Source organism: Labrus mixtus, chromosome 14 (genome assembly GCF_963584025.1).
Source record: "Labrus mixtus chromosome 14, fLabMix1.1, whole genome shotgun sequence".
Classification (NCBI taxonomy): domain Eukaryota; kingdom Metazoa; phylum Chordata; class Actinopteri; order Labriformes; family Labridae; genus Labrus; species Labrus mixtus.
In genome coordinates this window covers 20379066-20405487 of record NC_083625.1, presented here as the reverse complement: position 1 = coordinate 20405487, position 26422 = coordinate 20379066, and the positions used below count along the sequence as shown (strand labels likewise).

The 26422-nt window shown below is 39.4% G+C and overlaps 2 protein-coding genes across 7 annotated transcripts in view; both read right to left on the bottom strand.

Annotated features, from left to right (window-relative positions):
* The window catches only part of LOC132988354 (arrestin red cell), a 30990-nt gene extending 23512 nt beyond the window's left edge, over positions 1-7478 (bottom strand). For 2 of the 5 annotated variants that reach the window (XM_061055703.1, XM_061055707.1), the window contains exon 1: positions 7195-7476. In XM_061055703.1, the coding sequence (XP_060911686.1) occupies positions 7195-7217 (23 nt within the window). In that variant the 5' untranslated portion in view covers positions 7218-7476. Of the gene's footprint in view, positions 1-7194 lie in introns of all 5 variants that reach the window. The other 3 variants (XM_061055705.1, XM_061055708.1, XM_061055706.1) reach the window with 3 other exon arrangements.
* Positions 7479-9454: 1976 nt separating this feature from the next.
* On the bottom strand, positions 9455-26296 carry ap4m1 (adaptor related protein complex 4 subunit mu 1). Of its 2 annotated transcripts, none has more exons than XM_061055693.1 (16): positions 26126-26296; positions 25403-25464; positions 24994-25079; positions 24589-24695; positions 23911-24007; positions 22265-22375; positions 22055-22132; positions 20650-20712; positions 20217-20283; positions 17628-17681; positions 16972-17078; positions 15705-15796; positions 13840-13884; positions 13412-13462; positions 11034-11151; positions 9455-9861 (listed from the first exon to the last, which is right to left on the bottom strand). In XM_061055693.1, the coding sequence occupies exons 2-16, from the start codon at positions 25458-25460 to the stop codon at positions 9670-9672; spliced, it is 1326 nt and encodes a 441-aa protein (XP_060911676.1). In that variant the 5' UTR covers positions 25461-25464; positions 26126-26296; the 3' UTR covers positions 9455-9669. The 2 variants fall into 2 exon arrangements, with proteins under 2 accessions (XP_060911676.1, XP_060911675.1); XM_061055692.1 differs by having other exon boundaries at positions 25403-25461.
* Positions 26297-26422: the final 126 nt, after the last annotated feature.

Here is a 26422-nt window from a genome sequence, read left to right as displayed (position 1 = left end):
TTTGTAAAATCGGTTTGATAACCGCTATTAAACAACACAGGAAGAAGAAGAAGAAGCAGACACTACAATATATGGCAGCAACAGAGCGCCGCTAGAACATCTGCCTGCTTCTTTAAAGCAGTTGTGTGGGTAAACTTCAGGTTCACAGTGTGAACCGTCATTGGAAACACGTGAAACATGCTAATGAATATAAGACGGCATCACCCAGAGGAGCCAATGGTGGTAGCTAGGCAACAGATAACAGGTGTCCAACAACAACAAAACCTGGATATAAAAGCAGAGAGGGGGGGGGGGAGATATTACTGAAGTAAATATATCTTTAAGGCTTTGTACCCATACCAAACAGTAGAGGACCCCGGCTTCAGGTGGGAATGAAACACCAACATCCCATCCAGTGTGCACATCCACCAGTCCATGATCTTTTCCTGCAGCCTCTACTCACTAACAACGATGTGACAGCTTTGTGAAATCATAAATCTTAGGGATTCATGATGGCTCCTAAAGGCACATATTTTTAAATCAATGGATGTTTTTCTTTATTTCTGTTTATTTTGCATAATTTTGTCGTTAAGCTTTCCTTGTTTCCATGTTTAATACCCTCCAGGCTGTACCAACAACCAAAAGTAAATCTAAAATAAACTTCATAGAACAAACTGTCTATTCTCTGTTCTAACACTCGTACAGAACTGTATCCCTAAAAACCGAGGTATTAACCAAGCCCTGACCTCTGTGAACCGTTACACCCCAAGACAAATGACCTGGTATGTACCTGGGTACCTTGGAGTTCGCTGTGGTGTCAAAACAGGTATCATGGTTTGATTTCTACCAGTATTGCATTGAAGTTAAAAAGTAATGAACGGTTTCAGCCCCAGCTCTTTTTACGTGTAAACGTTGGTTTAAATACCGTAAATGTTTCTAAATGGATTATTGCACATCAGGGAACTCCTACAGGACACGACCCTGTGTTAAATATAAACATCTCTCAGTGCAGATCAAAGAGCAGGAAACCATCTTTCCTTTCAGTCACAGTTCAGTCGATGAGAAACTCTTCAGCAGGTCGGCTTCATGCTGAATCAGACGTTTCAACACCAAAGTTAAAAAAAACAAACAAGACATTTCAACATCAAAGTTAAACATTACACACGTTACACGACCAACGATTGGACTTCACTCTGACCCGCTTCATGTCGACGGCACTTCCTCATGTTCACTTGACTGTTTCCTCTCTACATTTCCTCTGCAGCACTCGAGTGTCCGCCCACACACACACACACATACACTCAACATTAACAGGTCTCTTACCTTCAAGAGGCTCATTATCAAGTAAACAGTCAGTGAACATGGCAGTATATCTTCTTTTACATTCAAAAGCAAGAAAAGGAAGAAAATCCCAAAAGCAGAGCAGAGCAGGAAAGAAAACTCCACTTCCTCATAGAACAGGTTTTCATTTGGGTCAGTCGGTCCTGATGACATGTAATGGGGATTTTGTGTAACATATTTCATGGATGAATGACTGACAGGTACAATTACTTCTGGTGTTTGTGCTCCGGTAGATTTCTTCAGCCTGCAGCAGTGAAACGGGCTGTGATGGCTGCAACATAATCCTTGATTTTGTCACTGACAGGCTCAGGTTATTATTCTGATTGTCTGAACACATTACAGAAAGGAGATGGACTTTTGTTAAAGAGGAAGATGATTTTTTTTATAACCAGAAATATCTTTTCCATCTCTCTCATCAAAGCAGAAGCTACTTGTTAACAGGTAAGGTAGTCAACTGCCCCAGACCCTTCGGGGGTCCAAAAGCAGCAGCCAAAAATGTTTGCAGTGACGGTGGGAAACCTCCCTAAAGGGATCCCATCTGACAGACCTCACTCTTGTTATCCTGCTGAACGCTGGTTGGAGAGTTGATTTGTTTTGCCTAGGGCCCGATCAGACTCTATAATCGACACCGCCTAAAAGACACCAGACTCCATTGACAAAAACCCTAATTTTACACAACAGCACACAGGAGTTTTTGACCTATCCCTGCCTTGCTCAGTCAGTTTTCTCTTGTTTTTTTTTTTTATATATATAAAAAATATACTGTTGGATCCAAGCTAGCCATTTCCAACACCAAAAGTCACAAAATAACACAAACAAACCAAATGTCTGAGACGAAAACGTTGGTGTTCTGAGAGGCAAAATTACTATTTTTTTCCCCATTGGAGTCTGTTGGTCGTGATGAGATGGTGACAGCGTTGTTTTGGGGGGAAAAAAATATTTCTGGGAAATGTGTTTTTTTGAGAAAAGTAAATTATACCAGATAAATTCAGGGTCTTTTAAATGAATTTTTAAATCAAATAATTATCATTTCTATTATCCACTTCTTGAAATCATTTTCTGATTTCAAATCTAAACTCCCCCCTACTGGGTGCAGCCCTCTGACACACACACACACACACGGAGCAGAAGGAGGAAAGGTGGCGAGGGAACAGGTGGAGTGACACTGTGTAAACTTAAACATTTGGCTTGTCATTGTGTTGCTTGTTCAACCACTTGTAATGATATTCATAGTTTTGTTTCGTCTAAATGACCAGTCTGTGATTGTAAGTTCTTATTAAACTAAAGCTCACCGTCTTGAGCTGCCTGTGACTCACACAACGCTTCACCGTGGTCGCTGCAGGTGTAAAAATAAATAAATAAATAAATAAAAAAATCAGCCACACATCCGCCCTGTTTATGTATGTGGCCACAGCATTAACGTGCACCAGCAAAAGGTGCTGCTGATAACAGGAATACACTCTTTTCAAATCTGTGATTGTGAGTCTGCCTCCAGTGTCAGGGGACACAGACTCTGCATGCACAGTGGTCAGTTCTCTGACTTATCAAGGTGATATCAGACAGACTTATTGTAGATGTGATTAAACGTGAAAACTGGCGGTTTTGGTTTGCACCCAACAGCACAAAAGCGGAAGCACTACGCTCTACAGACATCACACCTCCTGCGATGTGACCGTTGTGCGTGCACACATCACGATCGGGAAGTTAAAGCGATACATCGTTCAGCTGTTAGTGAGGATCCTTTCTGTAATGTTGTCAGACAACTCGGAAGTCGAATGAGACACTTAGGCGGTAGTTTGATCAGCATTCATCAGAGTCTGCTGTGCTGGTGCAGGATTAAGAAATCTTCTGGATCAATATGTATCGTATGTAAACAAAAGGGCCCCATGTTTAAAATACTGGAATTCTCCTTGAGCACGTCTCATGCACGTTATTTTACATCCCAATGGTACAAAAGTAGAAACTCGACCCAAAACACAGCAGAGGACGTCAGAAAGCTCCACGCCCTCAAAACATCGCTCTAATTATGATAGTTTAGCCCGACCTCTCTTTCATTTTGCTGACATTTATATACGTCGGCTTAACGATGGAGACATTATAATAACAATGATTATCAAAAATAATACAGCTAAACCTGGCTGGAGGTACACAGAAGTCATCAGACAGGTTTGAACAGAACCAAATGAGCCGTTTACACCTGCTGCTGCTGTAAACAAGAACAACAAAAACACTGGAGGTCAACGAGGAAACATAAAGTTCATCTGAGATGAACGGCAAAGGCTTTCAATCACGCAACGTCAGGAAAGTAAAGCAGAAGGAGCTATGGGAATTTTTTAAACTTATAAATAAATGCCTCTATGAATTCTAACTCTATCTGTATTTGTGGTCTAAAAAGCTTCCAGTAAAACCAAGATGTTCTAGAGCTTTAGCAGTGAACTAACACAGATAATTAATGTTCAACGACTTTGACAATAAATCTCCATTTTCAAAACGACAGCAAAACATCTTGATCTAGTCTCTGTAATTTAAAAAGGTATGGTGAAATGTAACAATAAACTGAATATCTTGCCTCTTTTAATTGGACCGTGGGAGAAAACAACCAAAACATTTTTCACTATTTTCTAGAGAAATCCATAAACAGAGAAAAGCAGCTCTGGTTAGCCTGAAGCAAAACCACAAGTGTTCTCAGTTTTGAACATTCAAAGAAGCCTCTTGTTGTTGCAGTCCCTTGAGGTTTAAATAAATGTAACTCAATAATAATGGGATATAATGAAGCCATTGAGCTGTGGGTTATATTTAGTCATAACAGTTTTATATTTGTGTGGTTGTGGTGAAGCTGACAAAGTGGCCAGCTTGATGTTTTTCTTTGATAAAAAGGCTGAAATGATTAAAGTCACTCTGCTAATGCCTCAGCAGTGAGCACTTTCTTCAGTTGTTTTTTGTGTAGCTTCTTTGATAAATCAAACTGGGTCACACAAGCCGCAGATACAACAGGAGGACGCTCACGGTTACTTTAACAACAAACAGGTTCCTCTTCCTGTGAACGTCTTCCTGACGAACACAAAACACATCATTAGTAGTTTTATGGAATGGTTTTCTCCTCCTCTCCCTCCACTGCCTTCTACAATCATTTCTCTTCTTTCAGTGACGTAATCTCTAACAAATGTGGCTGGTCCACTGGGTGTCTTCACACCAACAATACAGCGGATGCTATACTTGCTGCTAGCTCGTAGCTGGCTGCTACAACATGTTGGCTTCCACCGCAAAAAAAAATAATAAGCCCATAAGAGGACTTTTTCCATTTTGTGCACATTGTATCAATTTAAAACAACAACTCACAACTCTGATGAGCATCGCATGAGCCAGAGAACGACTGGAAGCTCTGAGGGACATTTGTTCAATAATTTCTGACATTTAAAAGACCAAGCAATAAAATCAATTAAGCGAGCAGATAATGAATGAATGAAAAGAAGTGTACTAAGCTTTATACAAGAAACACCCTTCACTAAGACACTAATGTAAGACATGCAGCTTAGAGGCTTAGCTACTTTTTGATGTTTAAGACAATCCAGTTTTCACTACTCAATGATTGATGGTATCAAAAATGTACCAAAGCTTTAATAAAAACTACAGATCTTCAGGCATATTTTTAATCAAGGGAACGAGGTTACCTCTCTAAATTGCTCAAATACGTTGGCAACGTTTGTGAGTGCATGAATTTGCCTGCAATTTTTGATAATTGAAAATAAAAAATGGCTATGGCTTCACTTTCTGCTGCAGTTGTATTAAAGCAGGTTTTGATATTGTTCGATTCGTATCACATCAAAGTTTAAATTCTGGTTCTTGACATCCTCATGGCAGCGTTTCCAACATATGAATGAGGAATTGTATGTAAAAAATCAGCTGGTGAAGTCAGGAACTTTCCCCTGTGATATGTTGTTGTTTTATCATTGAGGGCAGCTGATCATTGAATCTATCCAACGTCATGTTTATATGTTCAACAGTCCCAACTTTCTGCTTAATGTTTGTCTTTCCCCCTGCTCGCTTCCTCTCCTCCCTTGTTTCCCACCTGTTTCCTAACAGGAAGTGACAGAGAGCGAGAGTTCAGACAGGAGTGAGAAGGTCTGTTTACTTAAATCTCAGTAAATGTCAGTGTCCGTTACAGAAGAAGGGACGCCCTGATTGTAAAGTTCAGTCACTATAGAAGCAGACGAGAAGAAAGCCTGAGCGCGCCGCAAGTAAACAAAGACGTGTGCAGATACAATCTATAAACCCACCAACCCATGTGTATGTATGTATGCATGTACATGACAAATATGCAGGATGTAAACAGCCTCAGATTAAAGCTGAGTCAGCACTGTACTGTAGGAAATCACCTTCTCAGCTGCAATACACCGAAAACAAACAAGCAAACATGTAAACAAGGCAGAAAACAAATAAATCCTTCAAACTCCCAAGAGCTGATTCAGATGGGAAACATTTGTAGATTTATCTCAGATCAGAAGTCTGAAAACAGGATTTATAATTCTGATCAGGATCTGCAGATACACAACAGTCCTAACACACTTTATGTAGAAAAAAACAGTAGGGCTATCATCAGAATATAAACCAAACTATATCGATACATTTCCAATGCTGTGGTATACTGTTCCAATACCACAGCCACAAAAAGTCTAAATTCTAGGCGCCCAAAATAATTGGAAATTTCTTGTTTAAATGTTCAGAAACTGCAGGCAGAACTTCTGAGCAACGATTATAATTTAGACAGTGTGCAGGACTTAGCCTGCAATTGCTGATGGATTTATTCCTCTCCTACACACCCGTCTTATAAAATAGTTTTTTAAAGATACTATCGATCATTAACATAACAGCGATTTGAATCCTTTTAAAAGACAAGTAAACGAAAGTATGGAGAGCTTTCACAACCTTACAGAGCTCGCTGAAGCCCTGAGGAAACCTGACAATCAATCAATCCAGCAGGTGTAATATTGAAGTCAACACAGCATCTTCATATGTCTAAAAAACAAACCGAGGTTTGTTATCACGGTTTATCTGCTCGGTTTAGCAATTGTCGTTTATTTTAAAGATGTAACAAAAGCAAAACAATTCAAAAGACAAGTCTCCAAACTCACCAAAACACATTTACAGGTAATTATCTGGACTTTGTGGTACCCTAACACCTGAATAACCCTTCAATAGTAGCAGGCTAACCCTGATAGCCCCTCAGCCAGCGCACTCCCACCAAACTCTATGTGAATATATTCATTTTCAACATTTCTCCTGTAAATCAGGGAGTAAAACGAAAGTTTAAGTGTTTCTTTTAATAATTAAAGTCCTGTGTTTAAATCGGCTTTGATGCCATCCATAAAGCATCACTTGATTAAATATTCTCTGGTGTTTTAACACTTGATTTCCTCTTGTCGATACCGCCCACTACGGCCGTATTTTGTTGGAAAGGCACCGTGGGAATTCCTACCCACAACACTAAATCGTGTTTTTTTTACATAAAATGCGCTGCTGTGTGTGTTTTGTGAAGTATATAATGTACAGTTCGTGTTGATGATTTGTCAGATATTTAGATTTAGAGAAAGAGATTTGACAGATATGTGAGCAGCGTCCTGTTAGCTAACCCCACCCTGCTGGGCTAACTTCGCCTCCTGCGAACGAGGTCATCACAGCACAGATGAAGTCACGATCCTGGACCCCACTCGGCGCCGTTCACGTCAAGTTATTGTCATGAAGCTGGTAAATCTGAGCTGCACAGGCGGAGAAAAACTCCCTCTCCCGTGTCAGCATCAGCTCGGCTAACGTTAGCAAAGTACGCGAGAGCTGATGCTAACTAGCTTTTTAGCATCTGTAGCTTAGCCGTCCTACCTGGTGCCCGCCTTGTCCCCCATCTCCTCGGCAGGCGGACTGCAGCAAGATCCAGACAAAATGAGCCCGGACCGGCGGTGTGTTCGTCTGTGGAAGCTGTGTGTTCGTGCTGCAGCTCCGTTCACCCGTCCATCCACATCCGCGCACTGCTAAATAGTTAGTATGCTAATTTAATTTAGCGCCGCCTCGGCTCCTCTGGCTTCCGCAAAGGCTGTGTGTGTGTGTGTGTGTGTGTGTGTGTGTGTGTGTGTGTGTGTGTGTGTGTTTGTGTTCGGTGTGTGTGTGTGTGTGTGTGTGTGTGTGTGTGTGTGTGTTTGTGTTTGTGTTCGGTGTGTGTGTGTGTATGTGTGTGTGTGTGTGTGTGCAACGGCTGCAGATCATGTTGCGCAACACTGTCTTCAGAAACATGACAACAAGATGCTGGGTTAAATGTTGATTCATCGTGAAGATAGTGGGAACATGTTTAAGTGTCATTACAACCAGACACACTGAATTACTGCATCAGATCACACACACCTGTTATACACCTGTTATACACCTGTAACCAAGCATGTCCTGAAAGATTGCACTTTCAGTTATTGGTCAAAATTAAATCTTATTTCTTGACTTTCTCAGTATTGTCTGATTTAGGTCTACAGCTTGATAAGTTGTGTCATTTATACCATTTGTCTTTGTCTTTTGGTATTTTACCCACATTTTGCACACATGCTAAAGAAACAGTTGTATTGCATCAAAAGTCACCAAGACAAATTCCTTGTATGTGTATGTGTCATGTACTTGGCAATGAAAACAGATTGTGGTTCTGATTGTTAGGTTTCTTGGTTTGATTCTGCCGAATATCCTATACTTGACATTGCATCAATAAATGTATCAAACATATAATTGGTAAAAAATAAATTAAAGTTACCACAGTTGGGGACATTTGCAGTGCCAAGGCTGGAAAATTAATACTTGATGAAGAGTGATACACTCAGTGGTGGTTCTAGACCACTTTTACTGAGGGGGCCAGTTGTTTTGTCAGAGGGGAACATTAAACCATGGTGAAAAATAGACAAAGATGATCGCTTTAAAAAAACCAAAAAACAATTATATATATATATATGCCAATAATAGTGCACAACATTAAATACCATGTATTATATTTGTTTCAGTAACAGTATTTAATACTAGATTGTGAGTCCAGTTGTTGAGTCAAATACTGTGTCTGTGTTATTGGGGGGGGGGGGGGGGGGGGGGCTCTTCCTTTTGCAGGGGTGGCCACAGGGGGGACCACGCTCAGTGTTACAGGGGCCCCTGTTGGCCCCTGCCTAGAACAGCCCATGGATACACTGAAAATGGTAAACAGACCTTAAATAAAACTTTATTCATATCATCATCTTTTAATGTGATGATCTCTTACTCTTCCTACACATTACATTGTAAGTTATAACTAATCATATTGTCTTCACTTCATGCTTGTTTTTCTATGTGTCTGTCAGTTGTTATTTGCTGAGTCTTTTTTCCGAGTAATTTCTTGTTAACAGCAAAAGCCCGAGATGAGATTTAAACCAGCTTCATGTCTGTCAGGTATGAAGCTGCAGCACGCACTGCGAGACCTGCATCAGGAAAAAAAAGACTCATCTTCACCATCCTCGTCCTCCTTAGGTTTCTAAAATATTCCTTTAATGGGTCCGAACTTTAAATTGACTTAAAACACCAACCTTGCTGTGCACTGTGCGCAACTCAAACTGTTTTTTTCTTTAACTTTTGAATTATCAGTGCAGTTTTTCTGCTTGCATTTGCTTTGCTGCTGTTAACACTTAAAATGTCCCCGCTGTGGGATCAATAAAGTGTTTATCTTATTTATTATTATTTATTTATCTTATTTTATTTGTAGGTTAAAAGCTACTTTGCAAAACCACTAAATCTTAAAGAGAATTTCAACAAGTTGTTGGATAAATTAAATGTATTTGTGGATCATGTGTAGACTACTGGTTAGTGCGCACACCCAATGTACGGAGGCCGTAGTCCTCCAAGCATGTTAGAATATGTTCTGTACTAAAATGTGTCCAGTACTTATGTGCAGGAGTGTATCAGCAATTGTATGAATTCATTCCTGGCATACACACCGGTCTTGTGTGATGTCTTCATGTTTATTTAAAACTATAGATATTTAAAGTAACAGAGATTGTATCGTTTTAAAACACTTGGTATTAAAAATGTATCAAACTTTTTCACAAACTTACATGAGAACAAACAAAAACACGAACACATGATCATGTAAAGATGACACATGGCTTCATATTTTATTTACACACAAACTGTATCTGTTGAGCTGAGATAAATTAAAACACAAAAACAGAATAACATTTTCTCATTGGAGCCAAAAAAATGTACAGATAAAACATGAACTGTGGCCCCAAAGTCTATAAACCAGATTTTCCTGCAGCTCCATCATAAAACTGACGGGTACTTTGAAGCAGAGGTTTTTGGGGGTTAAACTCTGATGATGTAGGAGTCAGAGTGTGTGACATAGCGGACCCAGCGCTGCGACGGGCCGGGCTGGACGGGTGACAGGCGGAGGAAGCGGATCTGAAGCCCTGTGACAGTGAGTTTAGGCAGCTCGAAGCTCAGACCGACTGGACCGACCTCCAACATGGAGGCCGAGCTGAGACCAGGGACCTCCAGCTGGAGCAGAGGATCATCAAACAGTAATAATCACCATCTTTTGTTTATTTAGCAGCACCAGGCTTTTTCATGATTAAAAAGAATGTATTTGTCATCAGGTAAAAATGCTCCACCTGCTCTGTGTGAAACAATGTCGTGTATTTGTTTAGTTATTTTTCCCCGTCTCTAAATAGATGAAATCCAGTGAACAAGCATTAGAAAACATTTGATTTTAAAGGTGCACTGATTCCCTGATCATTCCCTGCTCAATTTACTTTAAAGACATGATGACCACAATTTCCCAGTTTGGGATCAATAAAGTAAATCTTTCTATCTATGATTGGTGAAAATAAGCAGTTGTTTATTTTCACAAATTAAAACATACACTGCCAAAACTCAAATCTTACCAAGTCTATTTGTCTAACATCTAGTCAAAACTATTTCATTAAACTTGATGTGAGCTACTTTAACCTGAGAAATCCAAATAAACATCTAACTTAATATATAAAAATATATAGAAAAAGGTCTATAGGGCTTGTAACTGTAACAAACTACCAATGTAGCAGGTCAAATTGTAATGTCTTATTTTTGTTAAAAAAAAACTTTACACATCATTCCTAGGCAATAAATACTGCAGATTTTTTTAAAAGATGACAAAAATGATTTTTACGTGCGTTTTAAATTAAAAGGGTTGACCAACATCCCTTCTGTTTACATGGCGGAGGCGGGGTTTATGACCTATACTGCAGCCCGTCAGCAGGGGGAGCTCTAAATATCTTGGCTTCACTCCCAGGCAGCTGTTGCTCTGTCCATCTTAATATACAGTCAATGGGCTGTATTTAGACTGACGGGTAAGTTCATGAGATGATGTCATAATGTTAAACATTTTTGCCGTCTTACATTAGCATGTTATAGGGCTATGTATATTTGCAAGAACTTGGTAATATGATACGTGATTCAGTTGTAAACAAGGAGACACATTTTGCTCCTTTTCTAAAAAGGGTTATCAGTGTGGATAACCCCCCCCCCCCCCCCCCCCCCGATTATTATTATTTATTTTTTTAATACGCCTGGGCTTTTAGCATAAACTTGGCAACAAACCTTTTGCTGATAACAGCAGGTTTTGTGTCCTTTACCAAAAGTATCAATACGTGTGATTGTGTGTGTTTGTGTGAGTTTGTGTTTATAATAACCTTGAACAGAGCAGACAGTTGTGTTCCTCCAGTGAAGCGGGGGATCTTCCACTCAACAGCTCGACTCTGCTGCTTCAGCTCGGCGCTCTGATCTGGGCTGCTGAGCTCTTGAGACAAACTGAACCCACAATACACGCACACGCACACACACACACACACACACACACACAAAGGTGATTTGATTGATAATCCAGTTGAGAGCTTTCACATGATTTCACTCTGTCACAACAACATTCAACCACAGAGCTTCAGTCAGGGCGTATTGGTGTGTTTATGTGTTTTTGTGCATCGTGGTTTTAAACTGTATGTGTTTGTTTTTTTTTAAGTTTGGCAGGCAATCACAGTGTGAATTAAAACAAAGACCCTGGAGGGGTTTGTTATTTTTGGTTTCAATGCAGCCTGCCCGTGGATGCACAAAGACGCAAACCTCTGACAGGCCAATTTACTTTGAACATCATCCTTCACACATGCAGCTCGTGACGTCCATGTGTCGATGCACACGGAACTTCTTTTTTTTTTTCCAGACTTTTTCCTGCCGGCCTCCTAGTAAAATGTTCCTCCTGAAGTCAACATCATATGATGTTTACATCACACAAAGGTTGAGTGAGCGGTTCTATCTCTGAGTACATGTTAAAGCTGTTTCATACTTTTTACTGCTCACCGAGAGAGCAACTCGGGAAGATTTCAGGGGCCGTCTGTCCTGACATTTCTAGACATTTTCAGAAGTGCATGTGTGAAAACAGCTAAAGGTTTTTTCACAAAGACCATTGTTACATAAGAAGTAGAAATACTTGGTGCAATATGAACACAGTATTTCTTCTATTTATTTACACAAACACATAAGTACACGTTAGTACACTGGCTCCCAGTTACTGCTCACATTCAATTTAAAAGTCTGCTGCTCGCTTACAAAACAGTGACAAAAACGGTCTCTCATCTAGGTCTACACTCCCTCCCGCCCACTACGCTCTTCTCCTCTGTCGCCCCCCGGTGGTGGAACGAACTTCCAAACTCCATTCGATCTGCAGAGTCCCTTTGCACCTTTAAGAAAAAGCTAAAGACCCAGCTCTTTGCTTGCTATTAGCATTGTAGGATGGTCTCAAGAACAGCTGTCGATTTTGTGCTTTGCCTCTGTGCACTGCCTGTCAGCGCCTGTGTCCAATTGGATGTAAAGCTGTTTGTTTGCACTTACTGACATTGTTTCCTTTTTAGATCCTTGCTTGTGTTGTACTTACACTCTGATGTACGTCGCTTCGGGTAAAAGCGTCTGATAAATGAATTGTAATTGTAGTAACATTTAGTGTATATTTGCGTAATTTAGACAGTGTGCAGGAGTTTGAAATTGACACTAGGTGTTAGGATTTATATTTTTGCATCCGTCATCAACATTGCTTTCACCGTTTGGGGTCGCGGGGGCATGGAGCCGATCCTAGCTGTAATTGGGCGAGAGGCGGGGTACAATCTGGGCTGACATATAGAGACAGACAACCAGGCACACTCACATTCACACCTACATGCAACCTAGAGTCACCAATTAACCTAACGAGCTCGTCTTTGGACTGTGGGAGGAAGCCGTGGCACCCGGAGAGAACCCACGCTGTAGTATTGAAATTGTTATTGACATTGTTTGACTTAGTATTATCCCTAAGTTTTAAATTCTCGTATCATGACAACTCTGGTTTGCACCACTCCTCTCAGCCCGACAGAAAGGTCAGACCAGTCTCTTTGGATAAACAGTAGGTGGTTTCACTCTCATTGAAGGGATAGATCATCCATGTTTTAAGAGGAATTCACAGCTACAACCAGGTGATTGTTTTTAGTCTGGATGGAGTGTGAAATTAAAGAGAGACACATTTCTTACTAAGTTAAATTTAGCTGCTTAATGTGGACGTTCTCTAAAATGTCTTACCTCTCTAACTTGTCTCAAAGTATTGCTGCATCAGAAAACTGAAAGCTCCACCTCATGTCAGGGAAACTGATGGTCCACGAATCATCGCCTTACATTTCCATAAGTTTTAAATAACAAATAAGGAGCGCCTCATTCTGCTCTATAAGGCGACCTACTTTGTTAATGTCGTTTCATATTTAAAAACCCAGCTGCCCTCTAAAAATGAACAGTTTTTAACATTTGATTCTTGTCCGTAGAAACAGGACCTCTCTGCCTGTAAACAACTTTCTGTCTGGACTGAAACATTTCTCTTTTTGTTCTTATAGACACAACAGCTACCTAAACATAAAGTCATATTCAAATAATAGCTGATAGAAGCGGAGCAGAACGGACTCAGGTGTGCAGCCAGGTGAGTTTTTACATACAGACTCATTTTCATAACAAACACGAGAGGCAGAGATCAGCGGCTGATTTGAATGAAGCAGCTCACCTCACAGAGCCCTTAGGGACAGGGACAGACGCACACACGTTGATGGCAGCGCTGTGGGAACAATGACATCGTCAGCAACATCAACATGCACTAATCCTCAGTATGTTTATGTACACGGTGTACCTGAGTGATCACCTGTCAGACCAAAGCCTACTAAAGTACAACCCTAAAGTAACCCTAACCCTTTGCCTCCTTTGAAAGGTTTTTATTTGAATAACTGATTCTCTAAGAGGCTAAATCACAAACTTTTTATGAACAAAGTAAAGATTAAAAGAATGTCCAAAAAATCAAAAATTAATCTGGTGACTTTTTAGAGGCGCTTATCTCCTGAATTTGGTACCACTGGACTTAACTAGGTAATTGTTTAACAAGTACATGACATAGCTCCCTGATATATCTGGTTTTAGAATAAGTACATACAAACTGACCTCTTTGGTGGCAGATCACAGCGGACCTTCAGATACATCAGCAGCCTGCAAAAGAAAAAGGAAAAATGTATACATGTATATCAAATCTACATTTTCAGGTTGTGGTGTTTTTAGTTCACATTTTTAGACTTCTAGTTTTAGGTGTGAGAATACCAAAATATATGAAAAACAATCAGCATGAGGAAACACCACAGACTGCAGCTGATGGTTCAGTTGGTAGAGTCGGTTGTCTCTCAACCAGAAGGTTGGGGGTTCGATCCCCAGCTCCTGCAGCCACATGTCCGATGCTTCCGCTGCTTCATCAGCGGCGTATTAATGTGTAAGGATGGGATTAGTTACTTCTAATGGTCACTTTACTTAGTAATCCATCAGTGTGTGAATGTGTCGGTGTGACCTGTGGTGTGAAAGTGCTTTGAGTAGTCAGAAGACTAGAAAAGATCCATACAAGCTCAAGTCCATTTATCATTTACAAAGATGGACAAAACAACATTCCCCTGGGAGTAAATCCCAAAAATGTGGAGCTCCCTCTGCTGAATGGCTGCAGATCAGGACATAAGCCCCGCCTCCTCCATCTTTACAGATGGGACATGGGACAAACTTTGATTTTGAAAAAAACATGTCACATTTTGATCAAAACATGGTTTCTGTCACTGCAGTTTGTTCTTCATCATAGTACTTTTTTAAAAGTTTAGTTTTAATTAGTTACTTGATGCTAAAAACAGCGGATGTAACACCATGATTGACAGCTCTGTTGACAAATGAGACTCCTGCGTCAATTTGTTATCAGCTTAGAGGAGGAACAGTGAGAGGAAATGTTACAAACACTAACATAGGAGTCTTTGAACCTGTCTGCTTCTAACCAACATGACAATCTGATCTGCTGTGGGCCCACCTGAGGGATCTTTGACCTTTTATCAGTAAGTTTCATGTGTAGGCTTTTTTTTTAAAGAAAGGGGCGGGACTTCAATTTTGGCGGCTCCACCTGCCGATCTTTACCTCTTAGAGTGGCTCCGAAATTATTTCACCAGAACAAAATGTCAGCAGTCGTGGCAGGACTACTTTGGCTTAAATGTTTTACAACAGGAGGAGATGGAGATGTGGCGTCCATCTTTTTATACAGTCAAGGAGAAATACATTCAGAACTCAGAGCATTCTATTTAAGTTAAAGTTGCAAATCAACAGTGTTGCAATAAAATGCACTATTCAAGTAAAAGTCCTGCATTCAAAATCTGACACAAGCAAAAGTACAGAAGTGTTCAAATATGTATTTAAATGATTTAAAGGAAATTCATTTTTTGAGCAAAGAGTAGATTGTTTACATGTTTTATTGTGGAGCTGTACATTGTAAGTCAGGAAGTGACTATTCTTTTGACCAATCAACAGGCTGCAGTGCGTCTACCTCCACCCTTTAGGGTCGGATCGGCACCCCAAAAGAAGGGAAGGAAAAAAGTAGGACAGTACAGATCAGTTTTTTTGGTACCATTCCCAACTTTTGAGAGTGAGAACGCCAATAAATGCGTACCGTGCCAAATCAAACTGGAACACTTAGTGGAAACAGGACATTATATTCTTCTGTTGAACTGAAACTCAACAGATGAAGGGGCGCTTCTCCGGGATGTTATTGACCAAGAAATGACGGTGTGTACATAGCCGACGTTAATGCCGCACTCAAAGGAAGTCTCGCCTGGGATTCGTCCAACGCTAACCGCTTGATCAACAGAATTATGGAGTAATCAACATCCATTCAGAGGCGCATGTATCGTCTGTCAGACGGCGATAGACAATGATTGCCAAAGGGTTCAAAGATTTAATGCATGCAAACATGACTTTAGGAGCAGAGAGTTTGAGTGTCTGAGTGAGTGTACCTTCCTCCGCTGTCTCTCTCGATTGTCGGGAAGAGTCTGAAAGGAGGAGCTGAGGGCAGATTATCACTCAGCTGATACTGCATCACTGTTTGCTGCAACAACAAAAAAAGAAGAAGAAGATGAAGAGGAAGACAGAGGAATAATGATTTGGCAAAAATCCATCCAGTCACCTGTTGAGTTTAAAATTGATAATGAATGTGTAATAGAGGAAGGAAGCTGTTACAAAACATTGTCAATAAACGTATTAGTACAATTCAAACAGTACAGGAGTTTGCCTGCCTTCTTGGTCATTCAAAGTATTGGGTGCATACTTTTATTTTTGTTGCCATGGTGTCAAAACACAACTAAATTGTTTGATTTTTACTAAAATCATATGAAAGTTAAACATGTATAGTATCGTGATAACCCCATGTAGTAGTTCATCAGTAAGTCCATAAGTCTTTCAATTGTCCAAAAAAAAAGTCAGTAAATAAATCTTGATGTAAATAATTCTGTCTCTGGCCATTACCGCCTACGCCGTTTATTTTTAACGCTGTCTCACTTCCTCAGTTTCAGAGTGCTTCTCACATGCGTTAATTGTTGCTAGGTTACTAAAGTTAAACACCACTTACCTTGGTAATGAGCGTTAGGTGTGTTCCTTTATAGAAGTCAGGAAACAAGTCCTCAAATAAGTCAGAAAAGAAGACCTTGAATAAGGTAGTAAACGAGTCATAAAGACGTCAGTAAACTAATCCTGAGTCCTCTGATGAGTCCTTTAATCATTTATACAAAGTCAATAATCAGATATTAAGTATGTAAATAATTCTGTAAATCCATGAATTAGTCTCAGTGGAGTAGTGGAGAGTCAGAAAATAGTCTGTGAAAGAGTTAGTAAGTCTTTAAATATGTCAATGAACATATCAGTCCATGCATACAGTGAGTCGTAATTTATTTTTTAAAGATTTATTTTGGGGCTTTTTATGCCTTTACTGTAGATATAGGACAGTGGAAAGGGTCGGAAATCAGGGAGAGAGAGTGGGGAAAGACGTGCAGGAAAGGAGCCACAGGTCGGATTTGAACCCGGGCCACCCGCTTGGAGGACTACAGCCTCCGTACATGGGGCGCGCGCACTAACCACTGCGCCACCAGCGCTCCAGTGAGTTGATATTTAAGTGTGTGGATTTCAGTGACATTCAGTGATTGTTGTTTGTTGGACGTTTGCGGAGTTATCACAGAGACAGGGAGAGAAGAAATGAAATGCAGTAACGCAGTGAGTATTTGAGAGCACCTCTCCCTGACTGGGACACAGGCGGAGGATCCGGTTGCTGTCGAACTCATCCAGTCGGACCGCCTGGTGGAAGCTGCACTCGTCGACACGAACAGAAGATCCGTAACCTGAGGACGGGAAAACACACGGAGAAAAAAAAAAAAATCAGAGACCCAAACACCTGAAACAACATGACACATCCCCCCTGCAGAGTAGAGTGAGACACGTTTTAGACCAGATAAACAGTGAAGTAAAGACACACGAGTGTTAGTGTTTGGACGGTGCTGTCAGTCTCTATAAAACTAAACTGCAGGAAATTAAAGGTTGGAGGAAATTAAGTCATCCTGTTTGAAATAAAACTGACAGATTAAAAACATGCTGTGTGCGTCGCTGTGGATTTAAAACATGAGAACAACAAAACTTATTGTTGTTTTCACTCCTCATATTATGATGGAAACTGAAGAAAGAGAAGGTGACAGGTTAAGGTTTGGTTTTAATATGACTACAGGTGCTCTGGTGGGTTTGAGTTATTTACATTCATTTATTTATTTGTTTCACATTTTGAGGTGGCAGTAGCAGTTTCATTCAAATCTGTGACCAGACTGTGTGTGTGTGTGTGTGTGTGTGTGTGTGTGTGTGTGTGTGTGTGTGTGTGTGTGTGTGTGTGTGTGTTTCACCTCTGAGCTGTGACTTGCCAATGCTGAACTCTTCATTCAGGCCGATCCGCATTTCTGTAAAATCAGGACATCATTGTAGGATTTTTAAACTTTGATATTCTATTTAAAATGACGACGTGGATACCTGTTTTGATACCATGGCAACAAAAATACAAGTCACAAAAACAATGAGCCAATTGTTGCTCTTTTTTTGCACTTGAATTGCACATTTGCACAACTTCACTTTGCACTTTAATAACTTGGTAGGCATTCCCATTTTGCTATGAGCGCTTGACTGATTTTATTGCTACGTTTTATTTGGTTTTATATTTTGTTGTGCTGTCTGATTTTTTTAATTATTTTCCATTTACTTTTTATGGTGATGTTGTCCTTGTGTTTCTTGTCTTCTGTGTGCGACTACTGCAACGCAAATTTCCCCTTGTGGGACAATAAAGAATCTGAATCTGAATCTGAAGTCAACCAGCAGAGGGTCATTTCTTATTTTTATTTACAAAAAATGGCAGGCCGACTCCTGCACACTGTCTGAATTACACTAATAAGTCTTCAATGTTTCACAAATACGTTTAGGATTTAGACAGTGCAGTCTGTTTTATGTTAAAACTATGAGTGAAGATTTTTTTTTTCTTCTTTTGATATGAACCTGAGATTGTATTGTTCAAACAGAAACACCTTTTAACATCAACAGAGAGTTTTAATTAAATGCCCTCCCTCATAAAGTCCTGCTTCAGATTGTTTTTAATTAACTGTGGTGATAATGTGGGTTAGTTGATACATTTCTGTTTATGTCGAGTCCTGACATAGAACGTGAAACTGTCCAGATAAAAACAAAAAAGCAAAATGTTATTTTCTATAATGTCCTCTGAATCTGACTGGAACCAAAAGAAAATCCTATAATCAGTACCTGAAAAGATGAGTTGGAAACTATTGCCATATCAGATGTATTCATCGATTGTGTATGATTAAAGGAGCACTATGGAGTTTTGGTGGTGACATTTGAAAGTTGGAGAAGTGAAACAATTTTATATTTTCTGAACTTAATACTCAAACTTTATTCAAAGGAAAAATGGATCCCTGGAACACTGTTTGGAGCTAAAAAGCTACCAGGAGAGTTACGCTTTCACTTTTGCAGACCCCCCTCCATAACTTCTCATGTAGCACTTTATCTTCAAACAGTGTTACAGGGACAAAATTTTCCTCTGAGGACGGTTTGTGTAGAGAGTTAAAAACCACATAATCTGTACACTTCTCCAACTTTGACATTTCTCTACCAAAACTCCATAGTGCTCCTTTAAATCAGATTTTTAAACAGTTTTAGCAGCAGGTTTTTATTAGTAAACTAAAGATCCAGACAAAGCACTTTATATTATTATGAAACACCCCTATTCACTATAAGAACCTGGTTCCTTGCTTTAATGTCGCTCTGTTGTGTCTGTTTTGATTCTGGTATTGTGTATATGTTGTGTTTCTTAAGTGTGTTTGATGGTTTTTATAAATGTGCTACCTCGTGTGTTACCTTGTGTTTTGAACATATTTGAATATGGAAGTCAAAAACAAACTTCTGCCTTTGGATGCAAAAATAGGTAAATGATTTTCTATTTTATTCTGACATCAAAGCAAACAAAGAACGGACATTTGTTGCTGTTTGACTGAAACTGAAAATAAAATTGACAAGTTCTTGTCCTAATTAAAGACACATATGCTGTTGTTGAACTTTGTTTTGTCTGTATGATAAAATGCTCATTATTTACAATGAGTTAACCTTTTTGGTCTGTTAATGTAAAAAGAGATACCTTAACGGCTTTTATTGGACAACCAACAATTCATTACCAAAAAATGGACATTTACTGTCATTATTGACAAAGACAAGCAGAAAGTTATTTCACTTTAGATAAAATAAGTATGTGATTGAATGAATAATTGATCAAAACAATTGATATATATTAAAAATGGTAACCTTACTTTCCTTTAAGTGAATAAATCTGCTCATCGCTGCAGTTTCTAAAATTGACCAATGATGAAAATGAGGCGACATAATAAAGTTTATAAAACATACAGTCCAGTTCAGCATCTTCTGAACCTTTGTCTTTTCAACTCAAACAAACTGCAGCACAATGATTGGAATGTGAAATGTCAAGTAGATCATAAAAACACACTCGTCGCTTTGAAAGTGAAATGAACTGATCGACTTTGAATGTAGCACAAGAGAGAGTGACTACAGACACAAACAGAGTCAGCTCAGAGTCAACAGGAACAGTGTTGAGGACTGAACAGACGGTCTGCTAAAGCCCTTCTCATACGAGTCCAGAGTCATGCTGACATTAGATGTATTCACTGTATCAGCACCCCCACCATCTGCCTTGCTGTGAATTTCCCTGAATACTTCCTAACTAATAGAACACTAATATACTATTAGTGTATATATTTCAATCATATTTTCACATCAAGGCCCAGGCAGGAAAAAAATTCTAAGTAAAAGTCAGGGTGAAAAATTAGGCGGATTGTGGTCTCATATGCAGCTCAATTTTCTGGAGTTTTGTGTGAAAACACTTTGATATCAGCAGTCTGTACACCTGATGTGATCAATCTCACCTGAGCAGCTCGGCATGTAGCACTTGACTTTGATCTCTCCCTCGATGTCGGCCTTCATCACCACTCCCTGCAGCACAAAGCATCATCATCATCATCATCATCATCATCATCATCATCATCATCATCATCATCATCAGCAGAGAGAGAAACCAGGTCAATGAATAAATACTGTTTTTTTATTACTGTTTCTCTCTGAGCACCTGGAGAGAAGAGCCTGAAACATTATATAACATCATAAATAATGGTACTAATAAAAAGACATGGCTATATGTCTGTTTGATTATAAGACCAGTGTTTACTTACACTGTATTTAAAAGACTCAACTAGTTAAGAGTTGAAACTTAGTCAAATCTTGAACCTCTCTGTGCAATCAATGTAATTCTAAATGTCAGTGTTCCAGTAACAGCTGTTTATATCACGTTTTGTTACTCACGTTGGAGCCGATGACGACCGACATCCTCTCTATCACGTCCACAAATATCTCACTCTTCCCTCCCTGGAAAAACAGAAAGACACAAAAGAAGAAAAAAAAAAAGCCCATCAATGGAAAATGTTCTTTTTTGGTTTCAGGAAGTCCAGCTGGGACGTGACTATTTACTGGAACATTAAACTGAACACCCAGCCCCGGAAAAAAAACCAACTCAAACATGATGCCACATGCACTGAACAACTCTGACTTCCTATTGATGATGTCTGCATCTCCTTAAACTTTTAGTAACATTTGAGGCTCTAGGGTTTCTACGACAACCAGCACATGAGTTTATGTTCTTTGACTCAGTCAGATCCCAGAAGATCCCAAAATCTGACTACAGTAAATGCACCTCTTCCCACTATTCATGTATTTAGCCCATAAAAACAAGTGTAAAGTAGTAATGTTTTCTTGGACATTGATGTGAATTTTCAGCAACATAGCTTACTATGTGGCAGAATAATAAGTGTAAAATAGTCATGTTCTTTTTCTTGGACCTTGATGTGAATTTAAGATTATTGATAAGCATTGGTTTATTGCAATTTCACACGTGTACAAACAGTATCTTAATGCAGCTGATGTGTGCTGTGTAAATAAATGCAGGCAATGTGATGCAAGTAGCTCTTGGCAACTTTCTTTTTTTTTTTTTCAAAGTAGCTCTCAGATGAAGAAAGGTTGGAGACCTCTGCAACAAAGAGTGTAAAACCTGAACCTCTGTTCATGAACTGTCACAGAAAAGTAGGAGAACCTCACATTTCTGAAGCAGCAGATGTACGACCTGTTTTAATTCAATTACATGACAGGGTTATCAAAGATCATCAATTTACTTTCTTTAGTTTAACTTATTGATTTATTGAAAACCCGGCGTGGTTCTCAATCTGAGAATCAAAAACAACGTCAAAGTTGAGAGAATTTGTTTTTGTTCAGATATTCAACTGAAAGCTGGCTGGCAGACGTCTCTTCATCCAGATCGACGATTAAAACCAGCAGAATTTTTCTTTGAGGGTTTTACTATTTGATTTTATATTGCTTATTGTATTTTTTTTTATCTTATTGTATTTAAGAATAAATAAATAAATAAATGTCAGACATGTGAAGGAGGCCAACAAAGGGACATCATCAACCTGCTCTTGTCCCCAGTTTGTTCATGATCATGTCTCTAAAGACAAAAATATACTCGTGGAAATTGATGCAAATCTCAAACTTCCAATTCAAGTACTTCCCCCGAGACTTGAAGGACTTCCCCTCCTGGAAAAAAATGTTCCAGGACTCTCCTGACTGCTGACTAATCTTTCATTGTTTAGGTTCTATGTTTTGTCTGTGGCTTTACGTTCAGCTTCCTCCGGTCTACAGGTGAGACGTTGGGTACCTGCTCTCTGCTGGTCTGGATTGGTCTGGTGGCCGCAGAGCTCGGGGCTACTTTACTCTGCTGCGTCTCTGCTCCAAACTAAAGGACAACAAAAAGACATGGCCAACAAAAGGGCTACTTAAAAGACTGAACAATACAAAGAGAGACTTTTGATGAAGACGATAAATTCAGAATCACGTCAAGCTGATGTTTTTTTTAGTTATAACGTACCAGGCCGACGTTGCTGAGGTCGAACAGGCTGAACGGTCGAGAGGAGACCGCTTCAGTCTGGATGAAGTTCTTCAGGACGTCAGAAGATGTGGTCTGGATGTAACCAAAGTCCTGACCCACACACAGACACACACACACACACACACACAGATAAATTAAGAATTCAGATGTTGCAGCTCTAATGACCATCGTCTCTAAGGTTTTCAAATGTTTCAATTAATCAAAAACTTTTAGCACATGTTTTAAAACGATACAATCTCTGATATTTCAATGATCAGTAGTATCGAAAAGTACCAAACATTAGATCTTCAGTCATATTTCCTACCAAAAGCTTCAGCGAGAGGAAGATAGCAGCTGTGGTCTGTTCAGATTCACAGGCTGGTAAATACTTTCTCAAGTTCTTTTTGGCGTCTCATGAAGAACCTAAAGTTATGTTTATTTCTCTTACAAACAAACAAAGAGCAGAGGTGGTGACACTGTCTAAATTACACAAATATGTTGGCAATGTCTTTGTAAAATGTAGACTGTGTAGGGGAATTAATCTGCAATGTTTAAAGCAAAGTCTAAAATTCTAGTACTGCGACAACCCTACATCACTAAAAGTATTTTATTATTGCTCAAAAGATGTCCGCTTCAGTCCTGCTCTGATGGTAGCAGTAGTTACCAACACAGTAATCCAGGTGCGTTTTTTTTGGTTGAATATTTAAAGGGATACTTCACCCATTTGAATGAAGCTTTGTATCATTAGAAATCTGGTAGTATTTTTGAATGGTCGTGCATCCCGCCCTCATTTTCCCCAGAGATGGGAAGTCTTTGTATTTCTGAGTCTGAAAAGGAGCTTCCAGTGACGCAAAATGACGATTTTTGCGTCACTGGAAGCTGTTGCGGTTAGCGGGGTGAAACTTCAACGCTAGTTCCTCATATTTTCGACCACTGAAGCTACAGACCCAGATCAGTGGGTGGGAACTCACTCCCAGAATCGAAACTTAACGTCTGCCGCCGCGACAAGACCGGCCTGTCGGCAGCAACCGTCTCGCGGCTATATTGCCGCCGCTGGCCGCTGCCAGCTCAGCAGCCGAGACATAAGGCCTGCCTGTTGGCGGCGGTGAGGACGAGGAGCCCGGGGCCGGCTCGAGCTGGGGTGGTCTGGTAGTGTCGGTGCTCTCACTGTTTGTCTATGGACACAGACATAGAGTCTGTTTTCTGCCAGGAATTTCCAAGATCAATTCTGGAAGAAATCTCGGAATCTGTTGAGGAAATGGTCTTATGTGTTGAAGTAAATATGTCTGTAAATGTTTTTATTACTATATTTGTACTGCTATATTGTTTATTTTGGAGAAACTGTAACGATCGAATTTCCCTCTGGGATAATAAAGTATTTCTGATTCTGATTCTGAAATCGAGGACCTTAGTGGGAGTGGCCTGCGGTGCTGTGCATTCTGGGACTTGGTGTCTTTCACCCACATGAGCCAAAAAGACATTTTCTGCCCTTTCTCGGCCAAGAAGGCATCAACTTCAAAATGTATTTCACATTTCTACTACATATATGACCCAGTGTCAATACAGATTCATGTTTCAACGGGTGAAGTATCCCTTTAAGGTGGTGTACCTTACGACTTTCATAGGAGAGAGACAAAGACACTCACCACCACCTCGTCCAGCAGCTCATAGATGAGAGCAAAGTTCATCTGCACAGATTTCTCAGACAGGCTGCCGCAGTAATCTTTGACCAGAGCTGTTAGTCTGAAAACACAGAGTCACACAGAGAGAAACAAACGGCTTCATCCTCCCTGTTAACTCATTACAACTAATCATTCAATAAACATCACTCCCAAGCTTCCCGTGTGTGTTTAGGGTCAATATTTTTAATGAATAAGGATAAGGATTTTCATATTTCTAGATTTACTTCTTCAAGTGAACAGCAGATTGTGACATAAAATCAGCCATCTAACTGTATTACAGCTTTAAATGAGCAGTGCTGGAAATATACTGACTTATATATATACAGATTTACTCAAGTAGTGTAATCACCCAAATATAAGGTGACCCTTATTCTGTCTTATTCTGCTGCTTTCTCTGTAACTACTTCTAAAAAGTAACTGTTTTCCTTTTTACTCTTTTAATCCATGGATCTGTAGTTTCTTTGTAGGTTCAAATATGATCCTGATCTTTATCACAAAACATCCCCGATTTAATACATTTCCTATTTCTTTTCCCTTCATAATTATCTTACCCTTTTACCTTTTTAATGTTCTCAACTCATGTATGTAGTGAATAAACACTACCATCTATCTGTGGATGAATATGTATACATATATAAATACCTGTTGAGGAACTCAATGACAGTGAAGGGGGAGGAGTCGGCTGTTGTCGTGGCGACCCAGTACAGCCCGCCCTGTCTGACGTGGATGAAGTGAAGATCTTTGTGATTCTGAAAAACAAAAACAATTCAAGACTGTTTAAGGTCCATGGTGTAAAATGTAAAGTAATAACATGACGCTCCTTCGGCTTTGGTTGAACATTTCTTTTATTCTTTTATTATTGTTTTATTGTTATGTTGTGAAGGCTTGAATAACTGCAGGTGATGTACAACCTCTGAATGAATTCTACAATTCATTCAGTTTTCATCAACTTCATTCATTTATCCAACGTGACGCATTAATCATTTAATGCTGCGTAAAAAGGGCCTCCAAACATTCTAACACACACACACACATAAACGGTGTTACCATGACAACTGGAGGCTGGTCTCCAGTCAGCGCTGTGACCTTCTCGTAGAAAATATTGACAGCATCACTTCCTGCTTCTCCACGGACTGATGCCAAAGTTAAGATTTGTTAAATAAGAATGATTTCTTAGTAAGAACAGTGTTAGGATTGGTTGAGAATTTTTAGGATTTATTGTTAAAAAGGTATCTCTAGTATATCATCTATCAAAACAGCAATAATCTGAATAACACCAGATGTCAAATGGTATAATAGAAGGATATATCATATTAATATAAAACATGTAACATAAAATAGATAGCCCTAGTGTATGCCTATGAAATATTATATATATTGTGTATATTGATTAAGAAAGAAGGGTTCATAGGTCTGTCATATACATGTTTTGTATATGACAATAAATGGAGGATACAGTCTTTGTAGATGAGGTGGTCGCCCTTTGAAGACAAGATGAAGACCTGAGAGATCATCCTGCTGTGAGACAGAAAGACAGTTACAGACAGAGACACACGTCAACAAATAAATGCCAAAATAACCCATTTTTTGATTTTTGCTTTACTTTATCAGTGAAGTGTCATGTTGCAGCTCCCCCTATCGGTGGTATTAAGTATAGTCGGTCAGGTTTCAAGCAAACACGAATTCTAATCAATAAAGCCCCATTAATTAATACATTATTTACATTTCTATAACACTAATCTTTAGTGTGAGTGACTTGTCTCAAATAATTTAGCTAAAAATAAGCATTAAAAAAGCAGTGTTAAGTCTTACTGTGGGGAGGGAAATCTATGACCAAATTCCATTAAATAAACCAACAATTTTAACTTTGCCAAAACATTGTTTCAACCCTTGGTAACACGTTTATTTCAACAACACCTTTGTGTCACATTTGTATATTTTAAGTTATTCAATTGCACAATTTTCCAGTCTCAGTTACCATTAGAGTTTTTTATCTGCTGACTTATTTAAGTTCAAAGAGGAGTCTTGTAGCCTGCAGGATAATGTTTCCACCCTGTGGTTTCGACATGCAAATTGGGTTTCAAATTGAGAGAGAGGTCAAATTGAACACATTTAAGAGGAGGTTCCTTTAGAAATCCCGAGAATGTGAAACTTGTGTAGCCGATCCAGTTTTACTTACATGAAGTAGGTTTTCAGTTGAACATATTTAATGCAGTGAAGAGGATTGATTACTTAAACTATGAGTTATAATGCCACGGATTGTAGTACAAATCACAGACAGTAAATATTACAAATACTGCTGCTGCTGCTGCTGAGTGCTGCCTGCTCTCTCTGACAGACTTTCTGTTTACTATCCGGCTCAGCAGAAACAGGATGAGCCCACAGCGCCACCTGCTGCACAGGCGGAACAAACCACCATTTATTTTACTGGATTAATTGAGTCAAATAATATATTTTTATTCTAAACAAGCAATCG